At 35.8% G+C, this 21,888-nt stretch overlaps 2 protein-coding genes across 2 annotated transcripts; one reads left to right on the top strand and one right to left on the bottom strand.

Moving 5' to 3' along the window:
• The first annotated feature begins 1,967 nt into the window (after positions 1 to 1,967).
• LOC126733611 (vesicular GABA transporter) lies at positions 1,968 to 15,756 on the top strand. The gene is made up of 4 exons (XM_050436976.1): positions 1,968 to 2,317; positions 4,160 to 4,336; positions 7,487 to 8,003; positions 14,497 to 15,756. The coding sequence occupies exons 1-4, from the start codon at positions 2,183 to 2,185 to the stop codon at positions 15,312 to 15,314; spliced, it is 1,647 nt and encodes a 548-aa protein (XP_050292933.1). The 5' UTR covers positions 1,968 to 2,182; the 3' UTR covers positions 15,315 to 15,756.
• Positions 15,715 to 17,042, bottom strand: LOC126733613 (PSME3-interacting protein). Its single transcript, XM_050436980.1, has 4 exons — positions 16,836 to 17,042; positions 16,653 to 16,751; positions 16,127 to 16,591; positions 15,715 to 16,075 (listed from the first exon to the last, which is right to left on the bottom strand). Exons 1-4 carry the CDS (start codon positions 16,930 to 16,932, stop codon positions 15,933 to 15,935), a joined length of 804 nt encoding a protein of 267 aa, XP_050292937.1. The 5' UTR covers positions 16,933 to 17,042; the 3' UTR covers positions 15,715 to 15,932.
• Between the last annotated feature and the right edge of the window lie 4,846 nt (positions 17,043 to 21,888).

Raw genomic sequence — 21,888 nt, 5'->3', positions numbered from 1 at the left:
AGCAGAGCTGCCATTAAGGCTATCACGGCCGCAAAGGTAAGCTCCAAGCTTGTACTAGAGTGCATAAAAGTCCTGAAAAAACTGGTACAGGTTGGATGCAGGGTCCAGCTCGTCTGGATACCTGGCCACGCAGACCATGTAGGTAATGAGGAAGCGGACTCTCTTGCCAGACTGGGATCCGCGAATGTGCCGATGGGGCCGGAACCCATAGTTGGTATCGCCAAATGCATTGCGGTCGCGTCAATGAAGGCTCTGCTGGACAAGTGGACCCACCAAAGATGGACTGAGTCCCCTGGTATGAGACAGGCCAAAGCGCACATAGGTGAGCCCTCTGCCTGTGACGAAGCAAATTTTGTTGATGTATATTCAAGAGCACCATCAGTTCAAAGTTTATCATCCGCAAGTTGCAACTATACTTACACTTCAACGCCCATGTTCTCTCCACCAATGCCATTGAATGAAGCACACGACGTTAGTGAAAATCGACAATATTTAGAGCTTCAAAATGTATACCAAAATCATCAAGAAGCCCTTCAAACAGAACACATACCACAATCATCAACAGACCTTCCTACTATACAGACATATTTAAGTTCATTTAAATAAATTGGAATAGCTTCTAATGTAAAATAAAATAATAAAAAAACATATTTGTTTTATGTAAAAATAATGTTTACTTACTTTGATGTAGTTTGACAATAATTCAATTATGGCGTTGCAAACCTCCATCACAATTTCACTTATGGTTGTAGGAGAAATGATAGTGGAAAATTTTAGATCCCCAAACGATCCCCCAGTAGCTAAAAATCGTAGCGTCAACGCTAGCCTTTGGTTTGCTGATATTGCTTGCCTCATGTTTGTGTCCTGTTAGGTAGAGTAGTAGTTTGGTAATAGAAGGCCTTAGGAGATTGAGGAGTTCATTGTACACATCACTACTCATTCGGAAATAGTTTCGATAATTATCTGGATCCGTGTTATTTATAAAATATAACAAATTTAAATGAGTGTATTTTTGACGCTGACCTATCCATTGTTTCATCCAACGTCTCTTTTGCTTCTTGCGTTTAAAACTTGTACAGTACAATATAATGGACACACAAGCTTTTTGTTTATTGCCCATTTTTTTGAAGAAGAGGAATACGAGAAAGAACGATCTCAACAAAACTAAATATTGTATAGGTTACTGATAGAAATATTGATAGTGTGAGGTGAATTTCAAAATATTGATGAAATACTGACAATATCAAGTACTGTCAGTATTACTGATCATGTGAGGGCCGCTTTAGAGTATCTTTTAAAGTATTGACTAAAATCCATATCCTAAATGTTCAGAAACATTTTTATGCCAGTAGTGCCTGTAAAGAAACAAAATAATTTGTCTTTTATTGACAAGTTGACATCTTAGGTTAAAGTGGTCAACATTTAGAATTTATTCATTTATGGACTATTCTGAAGATCTCTTTAGTCTATTCTAAAGAAGTGACTAAAATTAAGTGATTCAATATGTTATTTTAGTGATCCAGTTTCGGTCTGTATTAGGCCTGCTTTAGGGTAAAAATGTTGACAAATAAATCCCACATCTAACTTAACCCATAAAACTCCAAATGACTCAAATCCGTACACTAAATGTCAAGAAATTAGGATGTTTAAGCAAAATAAATGTTGTATAACATGTTGCGCCATCTAACGGCAAATTTGACATTTTAAAATCAATGACACAGACAGAAAACTGTATTCTTCCAAAACAAATCGGATTTATATAAAAAAAATTATGTTTTACACCCCGTTCGCCTTTCACATTTTACCTCTAAAATGTTCGTTGAAAATGCAACATTAAAATAAAAACAAAAATGTTCACTAGTCTCTACCATCCCTCACCCACAAACAAAAAAAAAACAATCGATAATCGACCCTCATTCCATCCCTTCCAGACATGCGTATCCAGAGCAGCATCCGCTCCACTTTATCCAGCCACCATCATGATCTCCCTCCATCATCAATAAATATATTCCAGTTTTCCCGATTAGAAACGCATATAACTGAAGAAATGTTATTTAGTTAGTCGAAAATACCGGGGGTGTATTAGTGTGTAGCCAAAAAGGGGTTGTTGGAACCGTTTTAACGACATTCTTATTAAAATCTCGATTCAACTCGTCGATTTTCCATCGATAGATCCGACAGGATGAACAGGTTGGGAAATTTCAAATTGCCACCATTGAGTGCTGCGGTCAACGTTGCGGGGCAACTTAAGAGGCAGTTTCTACCTTCGCAGCCTCCCGGGGGACAACCTATGGCCCAGCAACAAAGTGGGGAAAGGGTAAGTTATGTGGCTTTTTTTTAATGATAAAAATCAATAAATTGCGGGAGAACACCTGTCGTATAGTAGGTTCAAGGACAGCAAGATATATGGTCTGTCAAGATTTACTTAATAAATTCTTTTTTTGTACGCTATATTCTCGTAATATTAGAATATGTGTGGGAACATTCCAGGATTTAAATTTAATCGTTAATAGGAATTATATCGGTCATTCATTGTTAAAATTACCTAACCTGAGCAATATTAATCGTTAATTCATCACCACGTTTCAATCTACAGAATCATCCCCAGAAATGCCAATTAAATATCTTAAGCTCTAAAGGTCAAAATTTCGAAATTATTAATTTTTGGATTATTTTGAAAACTTTTTTAGTTTTTTTTAAAGAAATGACTAAAATTTATTTACCAAAAGTCAAGGCATTGCAATTTTTATTCCTATATATAGAAATAATCAGAACAATCAAAAATAAGAGAGAAGATTGGGACCGCACAGACTTGGGAATATCAGGGAAGGGCATAAATAGAGAAACAAATATATATTTAGGAATGATAAAAGGTACTAACACCAAAGAAGAGCAAAATAAAATAATAAAAAATATATTATATAGACATTACAATGGGTGAACAGGAGATATATGAAGAAAACAGTAATTAGAGTAAACGAAGGAATTGAATGGTGATAACAGGTGAAGAAGAATGTATCAAGACGAAAATAGGTAAGGAAGGGGGGAAGAGAATAGATTCAGGGCAGCGTATATTAAAATGAGAAAGGAATATAAAATGTAATTAAAAAGTTAAAAAAAAGGAAATGGTAGAAAAAGAAATAGATAAAGCAGCTGACCGGGAGCCATGAGAACGTATGTGGGAAATATTCAGGGATAAGGGAGAAACAAAATTGGAAACGACAACAATTAATGGGAAGATTCTGGAAGGGTAGGTGGAGATTTTGGAGAAATTTCCAGGAGTGCATGTAAGCAATACAATAATTTGTCCCTTATTGGAAAGTGGTTTGGTTTGGTTTTTAGCAGTCAGAAATTTGCAATTATTGATTTATGAACTTCTCTAGGGACTCTTTTCGTATTTTTTAAAGAAATGAAAAACATCCATTCACAAGTCAAGAAATTACAGTTTTTTTCCAGAAATGTCAGTAAGAAAAAATAAAAAGTTGCCTCTTATTAGCAAGTGAATATATCTTAGTTCCTAGTAGTCAAGATTTTGCAGTTATTTATATATGGACTACAATGAAGATTCTACAACTTTATCCACTAAATGGCAAGAAATGGGTATTTTAATTCCATGAGTGCCTGTAAGAAACAAAATAATTTGTGTCTTATTGGCAAGTGAATATTTTGGGTGCTAGTAGACAAAATTTGATAATATCTAATTTTGTTTAAAAAACAAATTGAAAATAGTAACACAACAAGTAGTTGTAAATTAAAAACATCGAAATTTCGACGCTTTTAAACCTCGACGGACATAAATACCTCTAACCCAAAGAGTATTTAAGATATAAGCAACACCTACCCTATTTCTCCAAATCTTGAAGCCAGAATCTCGATTTCCTGTCAAATCCTCAGGAATTCTTCAAAAAGTTATGCTATAAATGTAGAAATATTTACTCCGGGTGAGGAATATTGACAGTACTTTAGTGAAAACGCCATTTGTCGAAGGGATATTAGGGCTTTTAATTAATTTACTGTAATTACTAATCGTAATTAATTCAAAGCCTTTTTAAACAGATAATTTGTAGTCTTTTTTGAGTTTTCCTAAGCACATATTTACTACTTAACCCTAATCGCTTAATCTTAATTAATCAAGTAACAATGATGCTTGTATTGGCAGGTCCATTTTGCTCAGCTCCCCGACCAAAATCACACCAGTCATGGGACAGTGGTAACCCAAGAGCGCCACGAGATGTCCAACATGCAGACATCCACGAACCCTTTTGGCCCTTCGAATCCCAGCAACCCCTTTTTGCAGAACCAGGTGGAGGCCGGCGATACCGGCAGCTACCAGCAGGTAATGCAATAACATAATATGGTTTACTTTATACATAAAAAATGGACTAAGGAAGGTATCTATGAACCCTGAACTAAAAAACAAACGTTAAGTCAGTACTTTTTAAACGTTAAATACGTTCAATTAAGTTTTAATATTTGACGAAATTCGTTTCGTTACTATAAAATATAATATAGTATACTATTAAATACCGTCAAACGGGGTTAAGTGAATCATAGTGGGTAAAATCAATTAATCGGGTATTTCCGCAAAAAAGTCGATCCCGTCGCAGACCTGCCCCATATAGTGACATTATTGCATCGAGATGACCTCGTTCATAGAGAAAATAAGAAGAGGGTACCTTATTCTTGTTTTCTCTATGACCTCGTTAGTATGTCTTTGTATGTGGTAGGGTGTGTTTCGCTGCTCAAAAAAATACACGTGAGTACCATAACGACATGTTCCGGTTAAACGATTTTTTTGTATTTTACAAAACTTTGGAAACGATTGGTTGCGGAAGTGATCAATATTAATATTTATTTACTTGAATGTAATTAATGTGTTTATTAGACATTAATAAACAAATTTGTGCTTAATTTTTGGTAATTTTTTTTTGTTGAATTTTAGCATTTTTTTTTCTAAGATGGTAACTTTAATGGGTAAAATGAATCATTTAAGTGTCGCTGTAAATTTATGATTAAATTTTTTAGAACTTTTTTTTTAAATAATTTTTTATATAAGAAATATTTTTTTATTAGTTTTGGTCTTTTTAGCATGCCGAGAATTTACAAAAAAAAATTGGGGCCGCAGGGAAAATGTAACTACGATCAAGAATATGTTCGTCGAGCAGTGGCAGCGGTTAGACGAGGTGATATGTCCATGAGACAAGCATCTGAAAGATTTGGTGTACCTTTCAGTACCATTCAAAGAAGATATCATGGCAAACATTCTTTAAAATATGGTCGACAGCCTGTACTAAGTGGTGAGCAAGAGCTAAGACTAAAGGAGACAATCAAAATTTGCGCCGACTGGGGATTCCCATTAAAAAGTACAGATGTTAGAGCAATTGTGCAACAATATCTAAATACACTAGGAGTAAGGGATTCCAGATTTAAAGAAAATATGCCAGGGATGGACTGGTTCAAAAGTTTTATGAGCAGAAATAAAGACCTTACCGTTAAGTTGGCTGAAAATACAAAACGCGTTAGAGGTGCATTAATTGGTTATTCAAAAATATTTTGAAAACTTGCAGGTCACGTTGAAAGACGTCCCTGCTCAAAATATTATCAATTACGACGAGACCAATTTTGTGGATGATCCCGGGTCGGCTAAAGTAATTACAAAAAGAGGTGCAAAGCATGCCCATAGGTTAATAGACTCCTCAAAGACCAGCACAACTGTGATGTTTGCAATAGCCGCTGATGGAACATTACTGCCTCCATATACGGTATACAAGGCAAAACATTCCTATGATCTACTCATTTGCTTCAACCGCTCGATGTCGCGTATTTTAGGCCTTTAAAAGCTGCATGGAGATCCACCTTGGAACAATGGAAACTAAAACACCGTGGAGTCATTCCTAAAACGGAGTTTCCAAGGCTGCTGAGACAGAGTGTGGAAAAGGTTGGCAAAAAGTCGAAAGAAAATTCCATTGCTGGTTTTAAGGTATGTGGAATTTTTCCGCTCGATCCCAACAAAGTTTTAAATAAAATTCCACGAAATTTACACATCGATGAAAATGGTGAGAATAATGATCAGGCCTGGAGTAACACAATAATCAGTCACCTAAAAAATTTAAAAACTACCCCGAATCAATCAACAAAGAGAGGAAAAAAAATTATTATCGAGGATGGCAAAAGTGTGTCAAGTCAAAGTTTATTATCAACGATAATAGATAAAACACCCACAAAAAAATCATCTAAAAAAAACATGAAAAAAAACGAAAGAAGAGCCCTGGAAATATCGGATGATGAGTTAGATCGAGAGTTAGATAAAGAATTTTCCCTAAGTGATTTCGAAAATATTGTTGAAAACTTTGACGAGTTTGATCCAAATCCGTCGACATCGAATGATGATACTTACATGATCGACACAGACTTATCCATGGAGCCAAGGATTGGGGAGTTTATTATTGCAAAGTTTCCAACCGAGAAACGAGATCGATTGTTTGTTGGCAAAATCGAGAATTGTTCAAAGAAAAAAGAATTTACTATAAATGCCATGAGAAAAAAGGGAATCTCGGAAAAGGGGTATTTTGTTTATCCAGAAATACAGGACCTTTGCCTAATAAGCCAAGACCAAATTATTAGAAAACTGCGTCAAAAGTCTTTCAAGATGGGTAAATTAGTTTTTAACTTAGACAACGACGAATTTAAAAAGTTGGAGTAATTTCTTTTTTGTTAATTTTCCTATGTTTTGTATGTAGACTTAAGTTTTTTTTACCAAGAGTGCCATTTTTGTTTAAAGAAAAGTTCCTAAGTTTGTTGTTTATATTTAATATTCTGTGATAGAATGTGTTATAGAATAAGACTTTGTTACTTAATCTTACTTTTGTTACCTTTAGAATAAAAAATTTGTTTTTTTTAAGTGTTTTTTTCCGTTTAAATCTTCTTTTTTTATTTTTTGTTGATTCATTTTACCCACATTATGTTTAAAGTGAATTTTATAGCACTTCTAATACATGATTCACTTTACCCCAAACCGGAGAGTAAAGTGAATCAGACTTTATCAAAAAAAATGGAGGACTTCCCATGCTTAAATGCTTACAAGTTTTAACAAAATCTTTTAAGACGTTTACCAGAATCTACAATATTTTTTACATATTTTTTAATTTAATACTTTGGCAGAAAAACGAAAAAAAACACTTATTTTGATTCACTTAACCCCATTTGACGGTATATAGAATATAAATGTACGAAACGAATTTCGTCAAATATTTTTGTAAAAAGAAAATTGTGAAGCTCTTCAATTAACCAAATGTTAACACTAATATAAGGCTTTACTAATACATATTAGTTAAACCTAAATTTAAAAAAAAAAACCAACTCTACATGATACTAGTCAACTGTCGAAATAAAAGCTTTGTAAGGTCTAATATGGTTTAATATATACGTAAAAAATAGACTAATAAAAGTTTATATACACACCAACCTGATCAATCTCTTATTCCAGGAAACTCACTTCAATAACGAAGGCATAACAAAACAACACAGCAGAATGTCCTCCGTAGACTTTTCCGAAGAGAGCGACTTTGTCGAAGGCAAAAGCGACATCAAAATAAACGAGTACCAGGCGGCCTGGAACGTGACCAACGCGATCCAGGGCATGTTCATCGTTTCGCTACCGTTCGCCGTCCAGATCGGGGGCTATTGGGCGATCGCCGCGATGATCTTTGTGGCACAGATTTGCTGCTACACCGGGAAGATCCTCGTCGATTGTTTATACGAGATCGATTTACAAACCGGACGCAGGATACGAGTGAGGGACTCGTACGTGGCCATCGCAAAGGAATGTTTCGGCAAGAAATATGGATCGAAAATGGTCGCGACCGCCCAAATTATCGAACTTTTGATGACCTGCATCTTGTATGTGGTGGTTTGTGGCGATTTGATGATTGGGTCGTTCCCTGAGGGAGCGATCGACACCAGGTCCTGGATGATGCTTATTGGAATATTCTTGCTACCACTTGGTATGAATCTTAATCAGTTTATTATGGTTGTCGTGAACGATAATCTAAACACAAATCACGAGATAGTTTTACCACTAACCAAAATTCTTTATTTAAAATAAACTAAATTAAATTAGTTACAAATTGCTTTATACAGGGTGTCCAAGATAAGGATCCTAAGCATGGGGATTTCAGTACCTATTGAAGTTACAGCTTAGATTAAATTAAAAAAAAGTTGCGTACTATGAAGCGTATTTAAATGTCGAGATATTGGGGAAAAATTGAAACTTGTTAAATTGGATTTTATTTTATTTTGACCTTATTTTAAAAGATATCAAAAAACTAACAACACTTTTTTATTGGAACTTTTTAGGAGCTACGTGATGGCGTTTTTTGATTTTATATCCGACGTTTCGTTTTTGAGAAACCATCATCAACTTTATTTTTTTATTAGGCCCGGAAAAAAAAATTTCCCTGTATCTGATTTTGTTTTCTATTACAAATTCAACGATGTATCACATGTCACATTTTTTTATTAGATGCAAGAATACATGCGATTTTTCTATTTTTTTAATCATATTTTTAAGTAGGGTTTGCAAACAAATAATGCTTTGATATTTTAACGTAAATACCTCTTACCCTATCACATATGGCTTAATTTTATATTTGTGGTCGGATAAAATAATAATTGTTGAGTTGATTTAAAGTTATTAAGTTGTTTAGAGGTTTTGTTTTTGTTGTTAATTGTTGAATATTTTTTTGTTGTGTTAATATCGTTGAATATGCCGGGTGGCCATTATATATAGTAATGAAGAAAAGTTTGACATGCTGACCTGCTACATTTTATGCCAGAAGAACACTACACAAATACAGCAGCAATGTATTTATATAAATTTCCAGACAGAAACCAGCCGTGTAAGTCAATTTTCTTAGCGCGAAATTTAAAAGAATACGGTGCATTTAAAAAGCCAGTTTTGTCTAGGAAAAAGTAATCTTCTGAAGACACTCAAAATAATGTGTTACAAACAGTTGTTGAGAACCCCATTGTCTCAACTAGGCAAATTGAGAAAAATGTAGGAGTAGCCAAATCCACTGCTCGATTTATTTTACGTAAAAATAAATATCATCCGTACAAATTTAGAATTTGCCATGCACTGACTGAAACCAGGGGATCTAGACGGCAGTTTTGTGAGTGGTACACACGCGCATGCGAAGATGATATAAATTTCCCTGCAAAAATAATATGGTCTGACGAAAGTTTAGTAACTAAAAATGGTGTCTTTAATCGCCGAAAAGGTTGGGCATTATTGGGCGCAACAAAATCTTCGCATTAAAAAAATATCAAAACATCAAAAGCGCTTTGACTTTAATATGTGGTGTGAAATTTTCGACACCAAAATACTAGGTCCATTCATTTACCACAATTCATTAACTTCGTAATTATACCTATGATGATCCTCGTCTGTGAGGATCTTAATTAAGTAAAAAAAGTGATAATTCAAGGCAATTGAGGACATAAGTAAGGAATGAATGGCGATAGAAACCCAATAAATTTTTTTTTTCAAAAACTCACCTTTTGGCATAAATCCTCAACTGAAAGACACAAATTATAGACGATCGCAATTAAATGATGATCTTCATCTGTAAGGATCATAATGAAGTAAAAAAAGTGATAATTCAAGGCAATTGAGGACCTAATTGAGGAATGAATTGAGGTAGAAACCCAATAAATAATTTTTTTCTAAAAACTCACTTTTTGGCATAAATCCTCATCTGAAAGCCACAAATCCTAGACGATCGCAATTAAATAATGATTCTCGTCTGTAAGGATCATAATTAGGTAAGAAAAGTGATAATTCAAGCAATTGAGGACATAAGTGAGGAGCTAATTCCGATAAAAACCCATAAACTTAATTTTTTTAACCTCACTTTTTGGCATAAATCCTCATCTGAGAGCCACACATCCTGGATGATTAAAATAACGTAATGACCCTCATCAGTGAGAATCACAATTAGGTAAGAAAAGTAAGAATTCAAGGCAATTGAGGACATAAGTAAGAAGTGAATTGCGATAGAAACCTAATTTTTTTAAGAGTTACTTTTTCGCATAAATCCTCATCTGAGAGCCATAGATCCTAGACGATCGCAATGAAATGATGATCCTTGTCTGTGATGATTATATTTATGTAAAAAAAGTGATAATTTAAGGCAATTGAGGACATAAGTGAGAAGTGAATTGCGATAGAAATCCAAGAATTTTTTTTTTGAAACTCAATTTTTGCCATAAATCATTTGAGATCACAGATCCTAGACGATCGCGATAGAGAACGATACCTGAAATTTTTGGAAAATAATTTGGAAGACTGCTTGGATAACTTACCTCTCGCAAAATTCAATAGTTGATGGTTTTAACAAGAAGGCAAAAGCGACATCAAAATAAACGATTACCAGGCGGCCTGGAACGTGACCAACGCGATCCAGGGCATGTTCATCGTTTCGCTACCGTTACGATAATCTAAACACAAATCACGAGATAGTTTTACCACTAACCAAAATTCTTTATTTAAAATAAACTAAATAAAATTACTTACAAATCGCTTTATACAGGGTGTCCAAGATAAGGATCCTAAGCATGGGGATCTCAGTACCTATTAAAGTTACTATGTTATTATTATGACTACTCTTACTTTACTTTCTCTTTATTTTAGGTGGGTATCTGTAAGTTTTTATGGTGTTGATGCTGTGATTAAGTAATAAATATTTTTTTCTTGAAAATAGCATAAACCCAAAAACACATCACCCAACATCATACACTGCTAAAAAACTTTTGGAATTGCTGATTTACTATACTTATACTTAAGGGCCTATAGTTTATGACATTCTTTCTCTCGCAATTTTTATGAATGAGTGCGATGGATGAGAGTTTGTAAATATCAGAAATATAGCCAAATTCTAGGGAATTGTTAAATATGAAATACAAAGGGTAATAAAGAATATGCAAGCAGAACTTAAAAACTCCATTAGGGATTCCATCAGGGCCTTTTCGCTTGTTTAGATCTAAAGAGTATAATGCCTTATCTACTTCAAGGGCACATATGTTTATTGCATTAAGACTCACGCATACTTAATTGATCATTTACGTATCGAGATTAGGATGATTATTTGGACTATATACTTTTATGAGAAAAGAGATTTTTAAATAAAATAAGTTCGCTATATCGAAACCCTGTTTAGCTGTATCATCTTGAAAATGCATATTCTGTGGCACAGTACCAGAATTAGATTTAAAGCGAACAAAAGTCCGAAAGTTTTTAGGATTGCTGTTTACGGAGTTTCAATTATCCTAAATCATATTATCCGTAATAATTGACGAGTAAAATTTTTTCCATTTTTAAAATCATATAATAAAGGCATTATATTGGTTTTAGATTACTAGAGTTATTGTTGTAAAATAATATGTCTAGAGATGGATTTAGTTTACCAAACCAACATTCTTTACTATATGGAGCTAAGATGAGAGTTAGCAAAACAAAGATCTAGAAATGAATTTTTATGGTTAACTACACCATTATATTGGGTTAAACCTAAGGATGCAAGTATCACAGAATAAGTCCAAAAAAGGTTATGATTTAAAAGAGCTATTTACAACAATTGAAGAGTGGAAATTAGAAAGGGCCTAAGTGACTTTTTTCTGAAATTCAGTTTTTTTACATAGAAACGTTCTATGTGCCATGCTTTATATCCTATGAAATGTTCCAAAATTACATTTTTACCTTTATAGGAGTCCCTCGTAAATGTCGATAGTTTTACGTGCGCAACCATTTTCCTTAGAAAGGTCCTTATATTTATTACCTTAGTTATGTCTAGACATTTGCACGTGTACGTTGTGTGTGATAATTTCTTGATTTGAAATACATTATAATGGAAACCCAAAGAAAAAGCAGAAGTAAAGGCAGTGGTTCATTTAGAAGTGAACAGAGTCGTTTAAAAACAAGTGGAAAGTCATACAAAACTTATAAAAAGAAGATAGTACTTTAAAAAAATTATTCAGAACAGCAGGTATGGAATACAAACTTATTAGCATACTTCGCGGAGATTATTCCGAATCAGTTCTCAACGCTAAGGCAGGAATTACACTAAGAAAATGGTTTGTGAATGTATTTGTAGGGTAGGCCTTAGTGTTCAGAACCGGTTCGGGATGATCTCCGCGAAAATACCTACTGTTTTCTTTTCCGGTTATAACTTTGTTTATTTTTTTATAGATTACATGCAAATGTAAGTTCAGCTGCAAAGGTGTTTCCCACGAAAGAAGACGTTCTCTTTTTGAAAAGTACCATGCACAAAATATGAAAACACAAAGCACTTTTCTAATGGGGCTTATACGTGTTTGTGATGTTCAAAGAAGGCGACATGGTTCGCATGAGGATGAGCAAAATAGCAGACGTCAAGCAACAATATATTACTCCCTTCCTAATGGCCAAGGAAAATTTGAACGGGTATGTAAGAAAACATTTCAGAATGCATTCGGTGTTAACGATAAAAAAGTACGGGTCCTCATTGAAAAGAAGAAAATGGGTGAGCCCTGTTATAATGATAAACGTACCAGACATGCTGCTCCAAAATTTTCTGAAGCTGATCGTCTTCTGGTAAAAAATCATGTAAACATGATACCAAGGGAAGTTGGTCATTATTCAAGAGCCAATTCCGAAAAAGAATACCTTATTCCTGACTTAAATATCCACAGACTGTTTAAAGCTTTTACGCAATTACACCCAGATTCGCCAGTCACATACAAATTCATCACATACAAATGTTATAGATCTGTTTTCATCAAGGATTTTCCGAACCAAGTTTCCACAGACCACGAGTTAATACGTGTAGCACATGTGACAAACTAGAGTGTCAAATTAAAGCCAACATTAAGTCAAGTCAATCTGCAAAAGTTCAGCTTTCCAGCAAATCCATCATCGAAAGGCCGAAAGGGCAAGAGAGATATTAAAGCAAGATACGATTGAGTCTCAAGATCCCAAAAGCACAAAGTGTTGTTTATCCATGGATCTACAGCAGGTCATTTTTTTCCATCATTGACACACAGTGACATGTTCTACCTTTCGCAGCTGTCCTGCTACAACATAGGAGTTCATATTGGGGATACAAATGAGGTCTACATGTGTATGTGGCACGAAGGAGTAACTTCTCGTGGAGCCAACGAAATTGCATCATGTCTTTTATACATTGTTAACCGTGGATTGCCCTTAAAGAGCATTTGGTAATATGGTGTGATAATTGCGGGGGCCAAAATGAGAATAGAATTTTATTGTTTACATTGATCTTTTTGGTGGCCAATGGTGTTTTCCACACTATTGAACAGAAACTTCTTGTAAGTGGCCATAGTTTCATGCCCTGCGATAGAGATTTTGCTTTAGTAGAAAAACGTAAGAAAGTATCTAAAGCATTTGTACCCTCAGACCTCCAAGCAATAGTAAAATCAGCAAGGTACGCTCCACCTTTTAATGTTGTTGACATGACTCCACGCGACTTTTGGGACCTAAAACAAGCGGCGGATGAGTATATTAACACTACCAAGTTAAATATCATTAAAGCTCTACAGTAATAACGATCGAAGCTACGAATCCTACACTTATTAAGATAAAAACTTCATTTTCTGATTTTGAAGAAGGGATGCAAGTTAATGTTTTAAAGAAAGGGAAAACTTTAGCTGGACTCGCAGGCTAATATAATGAAGCTGCCATCAGAAAGCAAGGTGTCGGAAAATAAAAAGATATCTCTTTGAAGCATGATTCCTTATCTTCAAAATCCAGAACACCAACGTTTTTATAAACAGCTACTTTAGATTGAAGACAATGGTTTAGAACAAAAAAAGAAGTAAAATGTGTTTTATGAATATTTCTATACTCAAAATCAGTTATGGCACTTGGGCCTTTTCCTAATTTTACTTGTTTAAACATTTTTATTTTGTAGTAAGAAGTTTAGTTTGCAAATTTTTGTTAAGAAGTAGGTCTTCCGTTTCAGATTAAATGCATAATACTTAATAAAGCTTTACTTAAAAAAGTTCTCTGACTTTTATTTAGTTTTTCTCTATTATCTTAAAACCTTTTTTTGGCACTTCTAATTTCCGCTCTTCAATTAGTACTTTTCGTCCATAGTTTTTAGTACTGGTAGTATTCTTGTTTATTATATATATATATGTGGCACAACAACAGTCTTGAAGTTCAGCATCACTAATAGAGGGATCCAGCCAAGCCTCAGTTAAGATTATTACAATATAAGACTCAACTTGAGCAGATATGAAGAAGCCTTTCTGTCTTGTTTTTAGGCCTCAAACATTTTTGTAGAAAATAGTAACTTTCCATGAAAGTTATTAGCTCCTTAGAACTATCCTATGGCATAAAATAATAAACGCTTGGGCTGTGCCGCTCAGATCAAAGAAACTAGATTATCGTTTACGGCAATAAACTTATAACAAGCTTTATACTAACAGAATCATTTTTAGGGTTCCTGAAGTCCCTTAAAAGCGTCTCGCTGCTCTCTTTCTGGTGCACGATGTCACACATACTAATCAACGTGATCATCCTGGGCTACTGTTTGCTCTACATCGGCGAGTGGGGCTGGGGCAACGTGAAATGGACCCTGGACTTAAGGAACTTCCCGATCAGTCTGGGCGTGATCGTGTTCTCTTACACCTCCCAAATATTCCTGCCCACTTTGGAGGGAAACATGGAGGATCCGTCGAAGTTTGACTGGATGCTGGAGTGGAGCCACGTGTGGGCCGCGGTATTCAAAGCGGTTTTTGGCTACGTCTGCTTTTTAACATTCCAAGAGGATACCCAGCAAGTGATCACCAATAATTTGCATTCGCCCTTTTTAAAGGGTTTGGTGAATCTCTGTTTGGTAATAAAGGCCTTGCTGAGTTACCCGTTGCCGTATTATGCCGCTTGTGAACTGTTGGAGCGCTCGTTCTTCCGCGGAAAGCCAAAAACACCTTTTCCATCGATTTGGGATCAAAATGGTGATTTTAAGGTGTGGGGTCTGGCATGGAGGGTGGGGATTGTCTTGTTTACTATTCTAATGGCCTGTTTTATTCCTCATTTTCAGATATTGATGGGTTTTATTGGTAGTTTCACTGGAACCATGCTTAGCTTCATATGGCCTGCCTACTTTCATATTAAATTGAAGGGGAATACTTTGGATAGGAAACATATTATGTTTGATTATTTTATTATTTATTTGGGGTGTATTTTCTGTGTTATGGGCATATTCGATTCTGGGAGGGCCTTAATAGATGCCTTCTCTATTGGGCTGCCTTTTTAAGTTCAGTTAAAAAGCAATACATTTTTTGGCATGTACATAATATTGATAATATGTCAACGAAGTCTTCCATTTTACAAATTTACTATAAAGAGGGAAAACCCTGAAAAATGACAAGATTAATGCCACTGTTAAACAAGTCTTCCAAGTTAGCTGATAAAAAAAAACGTTTTGATCTATATGTCATTTAGATATAGTCAATTGAACTTAGGTTTTAAGGTGCAGACAATACAATAAGTCTTCCAAATAATGTCTTCCAAAGTAGCATATAAAAACATATTTATTACGAGTCTGTGTGTATCTTTACAATGTGTATAAAATATATTGTTTACTATAGGCATAAAAAAATTAGAAATAGGTTGTTAAAGGTTGTTATATCCTACATATGTAAAAAAAGACTTAATGTAACACAAAAGTTTTATTTAAGAATCAATAAATAGTTCCATGACTTGTGCAATACTAAAACAAATAATTTTTAATTATGCTGAAGTTATTGTAATATAAGAATGGATGGATAAAATAAACCAAAACCCAGTACAAATTACACATTTTCAATTTCCCATTGTAAACCAACAAGCACTTAATTTACCTCTAAACAATAAAAGTCTGTGCACTAAAAAATCACTTTTCACCAGCTTTAGTAGTGAGTTTATCCTTAATTTTCCTGCCTAAAAGATCATAAGTGCCCGCTGAAGGCTCAACATCTGAGTTATCTGAGTCTGAGCTGGTGTCATCTGAAGAGGAATTCCCATAATGACCCCAGCCTAAACAGAGAAAATGAATATATAAAAAAAACACAACATATTAATGCTTACCTGGTAATAGTGCATAACATTTTAAAGCAGAAGAGAAATTATTTTGTGCAGACTCTATACTTTCTGAGCTACTGCTAGCTGAGTTGTCTCCCTGTTCAGTTGCTTTGGGTTGTTTGGCCACTGGTTCCAAACCATTGGATTTATCTCCATCTTCTTTACCATTATTTACTGGTGGAGAGGACTCCATTTTTCTTTTATTATTTTCTGGTTTCTTTACTATAATGCCTGCTAATAGTTTTTGTTGATTAAATTTGCCAGAGCGAGGTTTTGGTTTATTATTGGCAACTTTCTCTGCTTGTAACCGTTCTTCTACAGTTTTTTCTTGTAAGATGGCCACCCTGTTTCTGTAATCTCTTAGCTCCCTTTCTTCTTCAATTTCTTTTTTTCTGTCTGCAGCTAGTTTTGTCCTGTCTACAAGGTCCAAGAATTCTACCTCATCATCATCGAGACCTTTTATCATATTCTCTGAAAATTTTTAAATTTTGCTAAGGATCACTTGTGTTGTATGTAATATCAAGGCACTTACTAAGTTTATGGGCCTCTTCATATTCAAGGTCCTTTTTCTGCTTTTGCTCCTGGAGTCTTTCAAATAAACAACGACCATCAAATTGCTCCACAGGTCTTTCTACAAGAAGATTAGCCGGTTAGTGATTAAAATATTAAATTTTGTAATAAAAAAAAATGACACTTATTGTTGACAAACACATACCTACTGGATCGCTCGGCTTTCGCACTCGTTCCCACTCTTCCTGACGTCGTTTTCGGATTTCCACTGCTTCCGCCTCGGAAATAAATCCGGAACTCATTTTTTACCTGTTACTTAAGTTTTTTTTATTTAAACTGAAGAGATTTGTTTTGGAAATTATTCTCCAATGTTGTCCTGAGGCCTCTTAACTAAACACTTAACAGCTGATTGTCACTGTCAACTGTCAGATTATCATCATCACTTTAGACGAGGAAAAAGAGTAGCCACGGAATACAAGCAGCTGATCTGTGACCACGAATACTCGACCAGTGGCGTATCGTGAAATATACAGGGCGTCAATTTGAAAAGGTATCACCTTCTATATTTCCGCCCCTGTATAAAATTTTCAAATTTCCAAAAACACGTCAAATTTATTTTTCACGGGGGCATTTTTAAGGTTAGTTTTTAATCAAATTGCAGCAGCCTCCTGGCAAAAGCGGACATAACCTCGTAAGATCTTAAATAGAAAAGGAGGTTGAGTGATACCTCATTTTAAAGGTCTTTTAATTACCTTTTTAACAGTACCACATAGTCGACCTTTAGATTGAGAAGTTTGCACAAAATCAAGCAAACATGGTAGATATCCTCTACTAGTATTTGCGTGGTAATCACTTTAGTAACGATTGGCAAATTAGTTAAAAAGTTGCCAAAAAAACTGAAGAAAGTCAAGCATTGTGCGCTCTTAAGTATGTTTTAAAAAATTGTGTTTAATCTTGAACAAAGAACAGAAACTATTCTTATTTAACGGGAAAATCAAAGATATGCAAGAACGACAGCATTGTTTAACGAAAGATATCCTAATTTAATTTTCTAAATTAAATCATTAATATGAGTTCAAATTAATTGCTCAGTTTATGGAAAGTGGTTCGATTGCAAACAAAAAAATAAGTAATCGTCGTGTTTTGGATGAAGCTGCACAACTGGAAATCTTAGGCAACAAAATTTTATACACTTCCAACAATATGGAACTCCACCACATTATTTTCCTCCCGTTTTTTTTATGATAAACACAAGCACAAGAGGAAAGTCCTATGTCACTCTTGGAGTGGTGCTTGCGCGAAGATATTTGTGGGCATTTATCTTGAATCGCTGCAGGTTGTATGCGTCGGGAAATATGTGAGGTGGAAGCCCGTTCCACAAAGAAGATGTTCTCCAGATGAATGAGTCCCGATACAGCGACGTCCTTGGGGTAGGCAGGTGGACTCGATGTTGATGAGCCGCAACTGCTAGACGCGTCCTTCTTGCTGGAACAGCCCTGGGTGGAATCAGGCCTGCCAGCTCAGAGGAGCACTTACCGTGATAATAACGGTAGAATAAACAGAGATCAGCCACCTTTCTCCTGTGCTCTAGACTATCTAGACTCTTTGTCCGTTCTGGATTGTCGATAAGACGAGTAGCTCTCTTCTGTATAGAATCTAGCAGCTTTAAACTATGCTTGGGTGCAGAGCTCCAGACATGCGAGCAATACTCGAGGGAAGGGCGTATTTGAGCCTTATAAAGAGTCAGCAGCTGTTCTGGTGTATACAGTTTTTTTGTTTTGAAAAGCACTCCGAGTTTTTTAGAAGCTGCCCTGGCGATCTCGGCAACGTGGTCATGCCAGGACACACTGTTGGTGACTTCGACTCCTAGAAGATGTAAAGATGATTTCATTGGCAATGTTTTCCCTGCCATAACCAGCTCCGGGCCACCAAGGTTAGACTTCATCGTAAATACTGCAGCCTGCGTTTTTTTAGCGTTAAAATTAACCAGATTGTTACCGCCCCACTCCAAGATTTCTCTAATATCGTTGTTGGTTGGTTGTTGGTTGAAGCTACTTGTTGCTGCCTAAGATTCTGAGAACTTGCGGCTATCGTTGGTTTGGCGGACTTAAATGTGGAAATAAGTGTGCTATCGTCCGCAAAGCTGTAGATTGGATTGACAGTGGTTCCTAGCAAATCGTTGATATATATCAAGAAAAGGGTAGGGGATAGAATGCATCCTTGAGGGACTCCAGCGTTAATGTTAAATTTGTCGGAGAGGTGTCCATCGACAGCTACTTGGATTGTTCGTTGTTCAAGAAAACTTTTGATCCAATTCAATAATGAGTTTTGTATGCCGATTGAGGAGAGCTTGGTTAGTAGTCCCTCATGCCACACTCTGTCAAATGCCTTGGAAATGTCAAGAGCGACTGAGCGGGACTCGCCGTGCTTCTCCATGGCCTCCGTCCACAAGTGTGTGACGTAAGCCAGAAGATCGCCGGTGGATATAAGCTTTTGGAAGCCGTATTGATGATCGCTGATTAGCCCAGATGATTCCAGATATCTTAACAGTTGTTGATTGACTGCTTTCTCCATAATCTTCGATATTACTGGAAATAATGCAATCGGGCGGTAATTGGAGGGGATCGTCTTCTTACCCTTTTTGGGTACAGCTTGCACTCGAGCAGTTTTCCAGCTTGTTGGAAATGAGCCCTGCTTATACGATGCCGTGAATAGTCTACATAAGGGAGGAGTCAATTCGTCTGCACAACGTTTTAGTACTAGAGCTGGAATTCCATCGGGTCCAGAAGCTTTGTTTGTGTCTACGCTTTTAAGAATTTTATTTATAATTCGTTGGGGAAACGAAATTTCTCCCATCGATGAATTCACCCTTGGCAAATATGGTGGTGTTTTGCCTTGCGAGTGCAGAGTAGAATTGGACGCGAAGAGTTTACTCAGTAAGTTGGCTTTTTCCCTTGCTGGTACCGCGATAAAACCATCATCTGCTGTTAAGGGTGGCAAGGCCGACTTGACTAACGTCCTTGACTAACGGCTTTCGATACCGACCAGAAAGATCTTGTTCCATTTGGGCAGCTTAGTAGTTTGTTTTTAATCCTGTTGTTGTGACTCTCTTTGCATTCATCAATAATTCGCTTGCAGCTATTTCTGGAGGTTAAAAAGTTCTTCCGATTTTCGGTGGAAGGATGTTGACGCCATTTGCGATATGCTGCGTTTTTAGTGTTTACTGCCTTTTTGCAATTCAGGTTGAACCATTGCTTGTTGTTTGATCCGCATTTAGTAGAACAAGGTATATAAGCTTCCATTCCTGCCAAGATCGTCTCTGTAATTTGGTTTGCACATTCTGAGATGTTATTGGTTCTAAAGCAGACTTCTTTCCAAGGAAATGAGCGATAAAATTCCCGAAGATGGTTCCACTCTGCTGATTTATAGTGCCATACCTTCCGCGGCATCGGAGGATCCTGCGTTTTAACATCCAACTGGCAAGAAACTGGTATCAATTTGTGATCCGATGTTCCTAGGGGGGCCTGTACTGATACAGTGTACGAGTCAGAGTCTAAAGCCAAGACCAGATCTAGGAGACTCGCGAACTCGCCGTCTCGATCGGGGATTCTGGTAGGTTTCTCCACAAGCTGCGTAAGCCCGCATATGGTGGCAAATAGCTCAGCTTTTCGTCCTTCATCGTCGTTCTTGTTGCAGAAGCGCAGCCAGTTGATATTGTGAACGTTAAAATCACCCATGACGATGATTTCTGCGCTTGGGTAGTCAATTTGCAGTTGGTTAATGCAATCAACCAGGTTCAAAAAGAGCCGCCTATATTGGGTGTCGCTTGGTGGTCGGTAGATACAGCAGATAAATTTCGTGGCACCACTGGCTATTATTTTGCCACATGACGTCGAAGTCCACAGGTTCAAGCGTTTCTTCCCACTAGCAACTCAAGTTAGAGAGTGGTTAAATGATAGATTTCCTGGCAGATGATAGATTACCTGAATTAGTCGACGAGGAGTAATTGAATGGCCACCACAATTACCCAATTTATCACTTTTAGATTTCTTTTATGAAGGCATTTAAAATCATTTGTTTTTAAAACACAACCTAGTAATTTGGAAGATTTAAAAAGAAGAATCACAGCTGCGTGTAGAGAAAGGAGTTTGAGAGTAGATCTTATTACTGTTTGGAAGAGAATGCACATTTTATAAATTAAGTTACTTTTTATTACTTTTTTATGTTACAATAGTTATTACTCGAAAAAAAATGAATATATGTACTGTTTAATTTTTTTTCTTATAAAGTGTTAACAAAAAGATAAAGTATGTGGTAAAGGTAATTAAAAGACTTTTAAAATTAAGTATCACTCGACCCCTCTTTTAATTTAAGATTTTAGAGGTTACGTTCGCTCCCACCAGAGGGCTGCGGCAATTTGATTGTAAGCTAACCTAAAAAATTAAATCAAAATGAAATCAAAAGCTCAAAAATAAATTTGATGTGTTTTTGGAAATTTGTAAATTTTATACAGGGGCAGACATAAAGAGGGTAATACCTTTTCAAACTGACACCCTGTATTCTTTGTTATCCGTTTATAATTTTTTTACATAACTGATATATAATTTTTGTTCATATATCTCTTGTATACCGTTTCCCCGCCTTTCTTTAAATACATATTAGTTTAAATTAAATACCTTTCTTCTATTTTTTGCTAAAGTGTATATCGTTTTGGTCTAAGGGTATATTAGGGTTTTGTCAAATTTGTTAATTTTTTCTTGAAGATAAAGAACTTCCTATTAAAAAAAGATGAATAAAAGAAGGAAAAATGTAAATAAATTAAGACATTAAATTATTAAGGATAGGTTAGGTTTTTTGTGAGTGGAGCAACTTTTATCCCTCCACTGAGACCCTAAGTTTATTGTGGCTCACTCCTAAGAGTTTATACTTCCACAATCAAGTCTGCCTTCTTTAAGAATTCGATAATTTGATTGGGAGAAGTATTCGTCTCCCAATCAAAGGAGAGTCAAACTGCTGACGCAGTCTGTAGTGGCCGGTATACATTCTCATTAGGTCTTTTAGGTACTTCCTGTTAAGTTCCCTTATACAATCTGTAACATCTGATATGAAAGCCTTTGCATGCATTTCCTGTCAGCCTAGCATATCTCGAAATCCATGTCAAGGCAATTTTGTTCCCTTCCCTAAGTGGTATGAGCTCGTTTTTGTAGTTCCATATTGTTCTAGATGTACAGGAAGGGGATTCTAGCACGTAGATTTTG

Source organism: Anthonomus grandis, chromosome 2 (genome assembly GCF_022605725.1).
Source record: "Anthonomus grandis grandis chromosome 2, icAntGran1.3, whole genome shotgun sequence".
Classification (NCBI taxonomy): domain Eukaryota; kingdom Metazoa; phylum Arthropoda; class Insecta; order Coleoptera; family Curculionidae; genus Anthonomus; species Anthonomus grandis.
This window is presented reverse-complemented; position numbering and strand designations above follow the sequence as displayed.

What these genes read in the sequence shown, in the direction of transcription:
- LOC126733613 (XM_050436980.1), bottom strand. Translation starts at nt 16,932, where the DNA reads ATGAGTTCCGGATTTATTTCCGAGGCGGAAGCAGTGGAAATCCGAAAA. An exon ending in TGAAGAGGCCCATAAACTTA is followed by an intron (nt 16,592 to 16,652) that starts GTAAGTGCCTTG and finishes AAAAATTTTCAG; the next exon opens with AGAATATGATAAAAGGTCTC. An exon ending in ATGTTATGCACTATTACCAG is followed by an intron (nt 16,076 to 16,126) that starts GTAAGCATTAAT and finishes TTCTCTGTTTAG; the next exon opens with GCTGGGGTCATTATGGGAAT.
- LOC126733611 (XM_050436976.1), top strand. Translation starts at nt 2,183, where the DNA reads ATGAACAGGTTGGGAAATTTCAAATTGCCACCATTGAGTGCTGCGGTC. An exon ending in AGCAACAAAGTGGGGAAAGG is followed by an intron (nt 2,318 to 4,159) that starts GTAAGTTATGTG and finishes TTGTATTGGCAG; the next exon opens with GTCCATTTTGCTCAGCTCCC. An exon ending in ATACCGGCAGCTACCAGCAG is followed by an intron (nt 4,337 to 7,486) that starts GTAATGCAATAA and finishes CTCTTATTCCAG; the next exon opens with GAAACTCACTTCAATAACGA.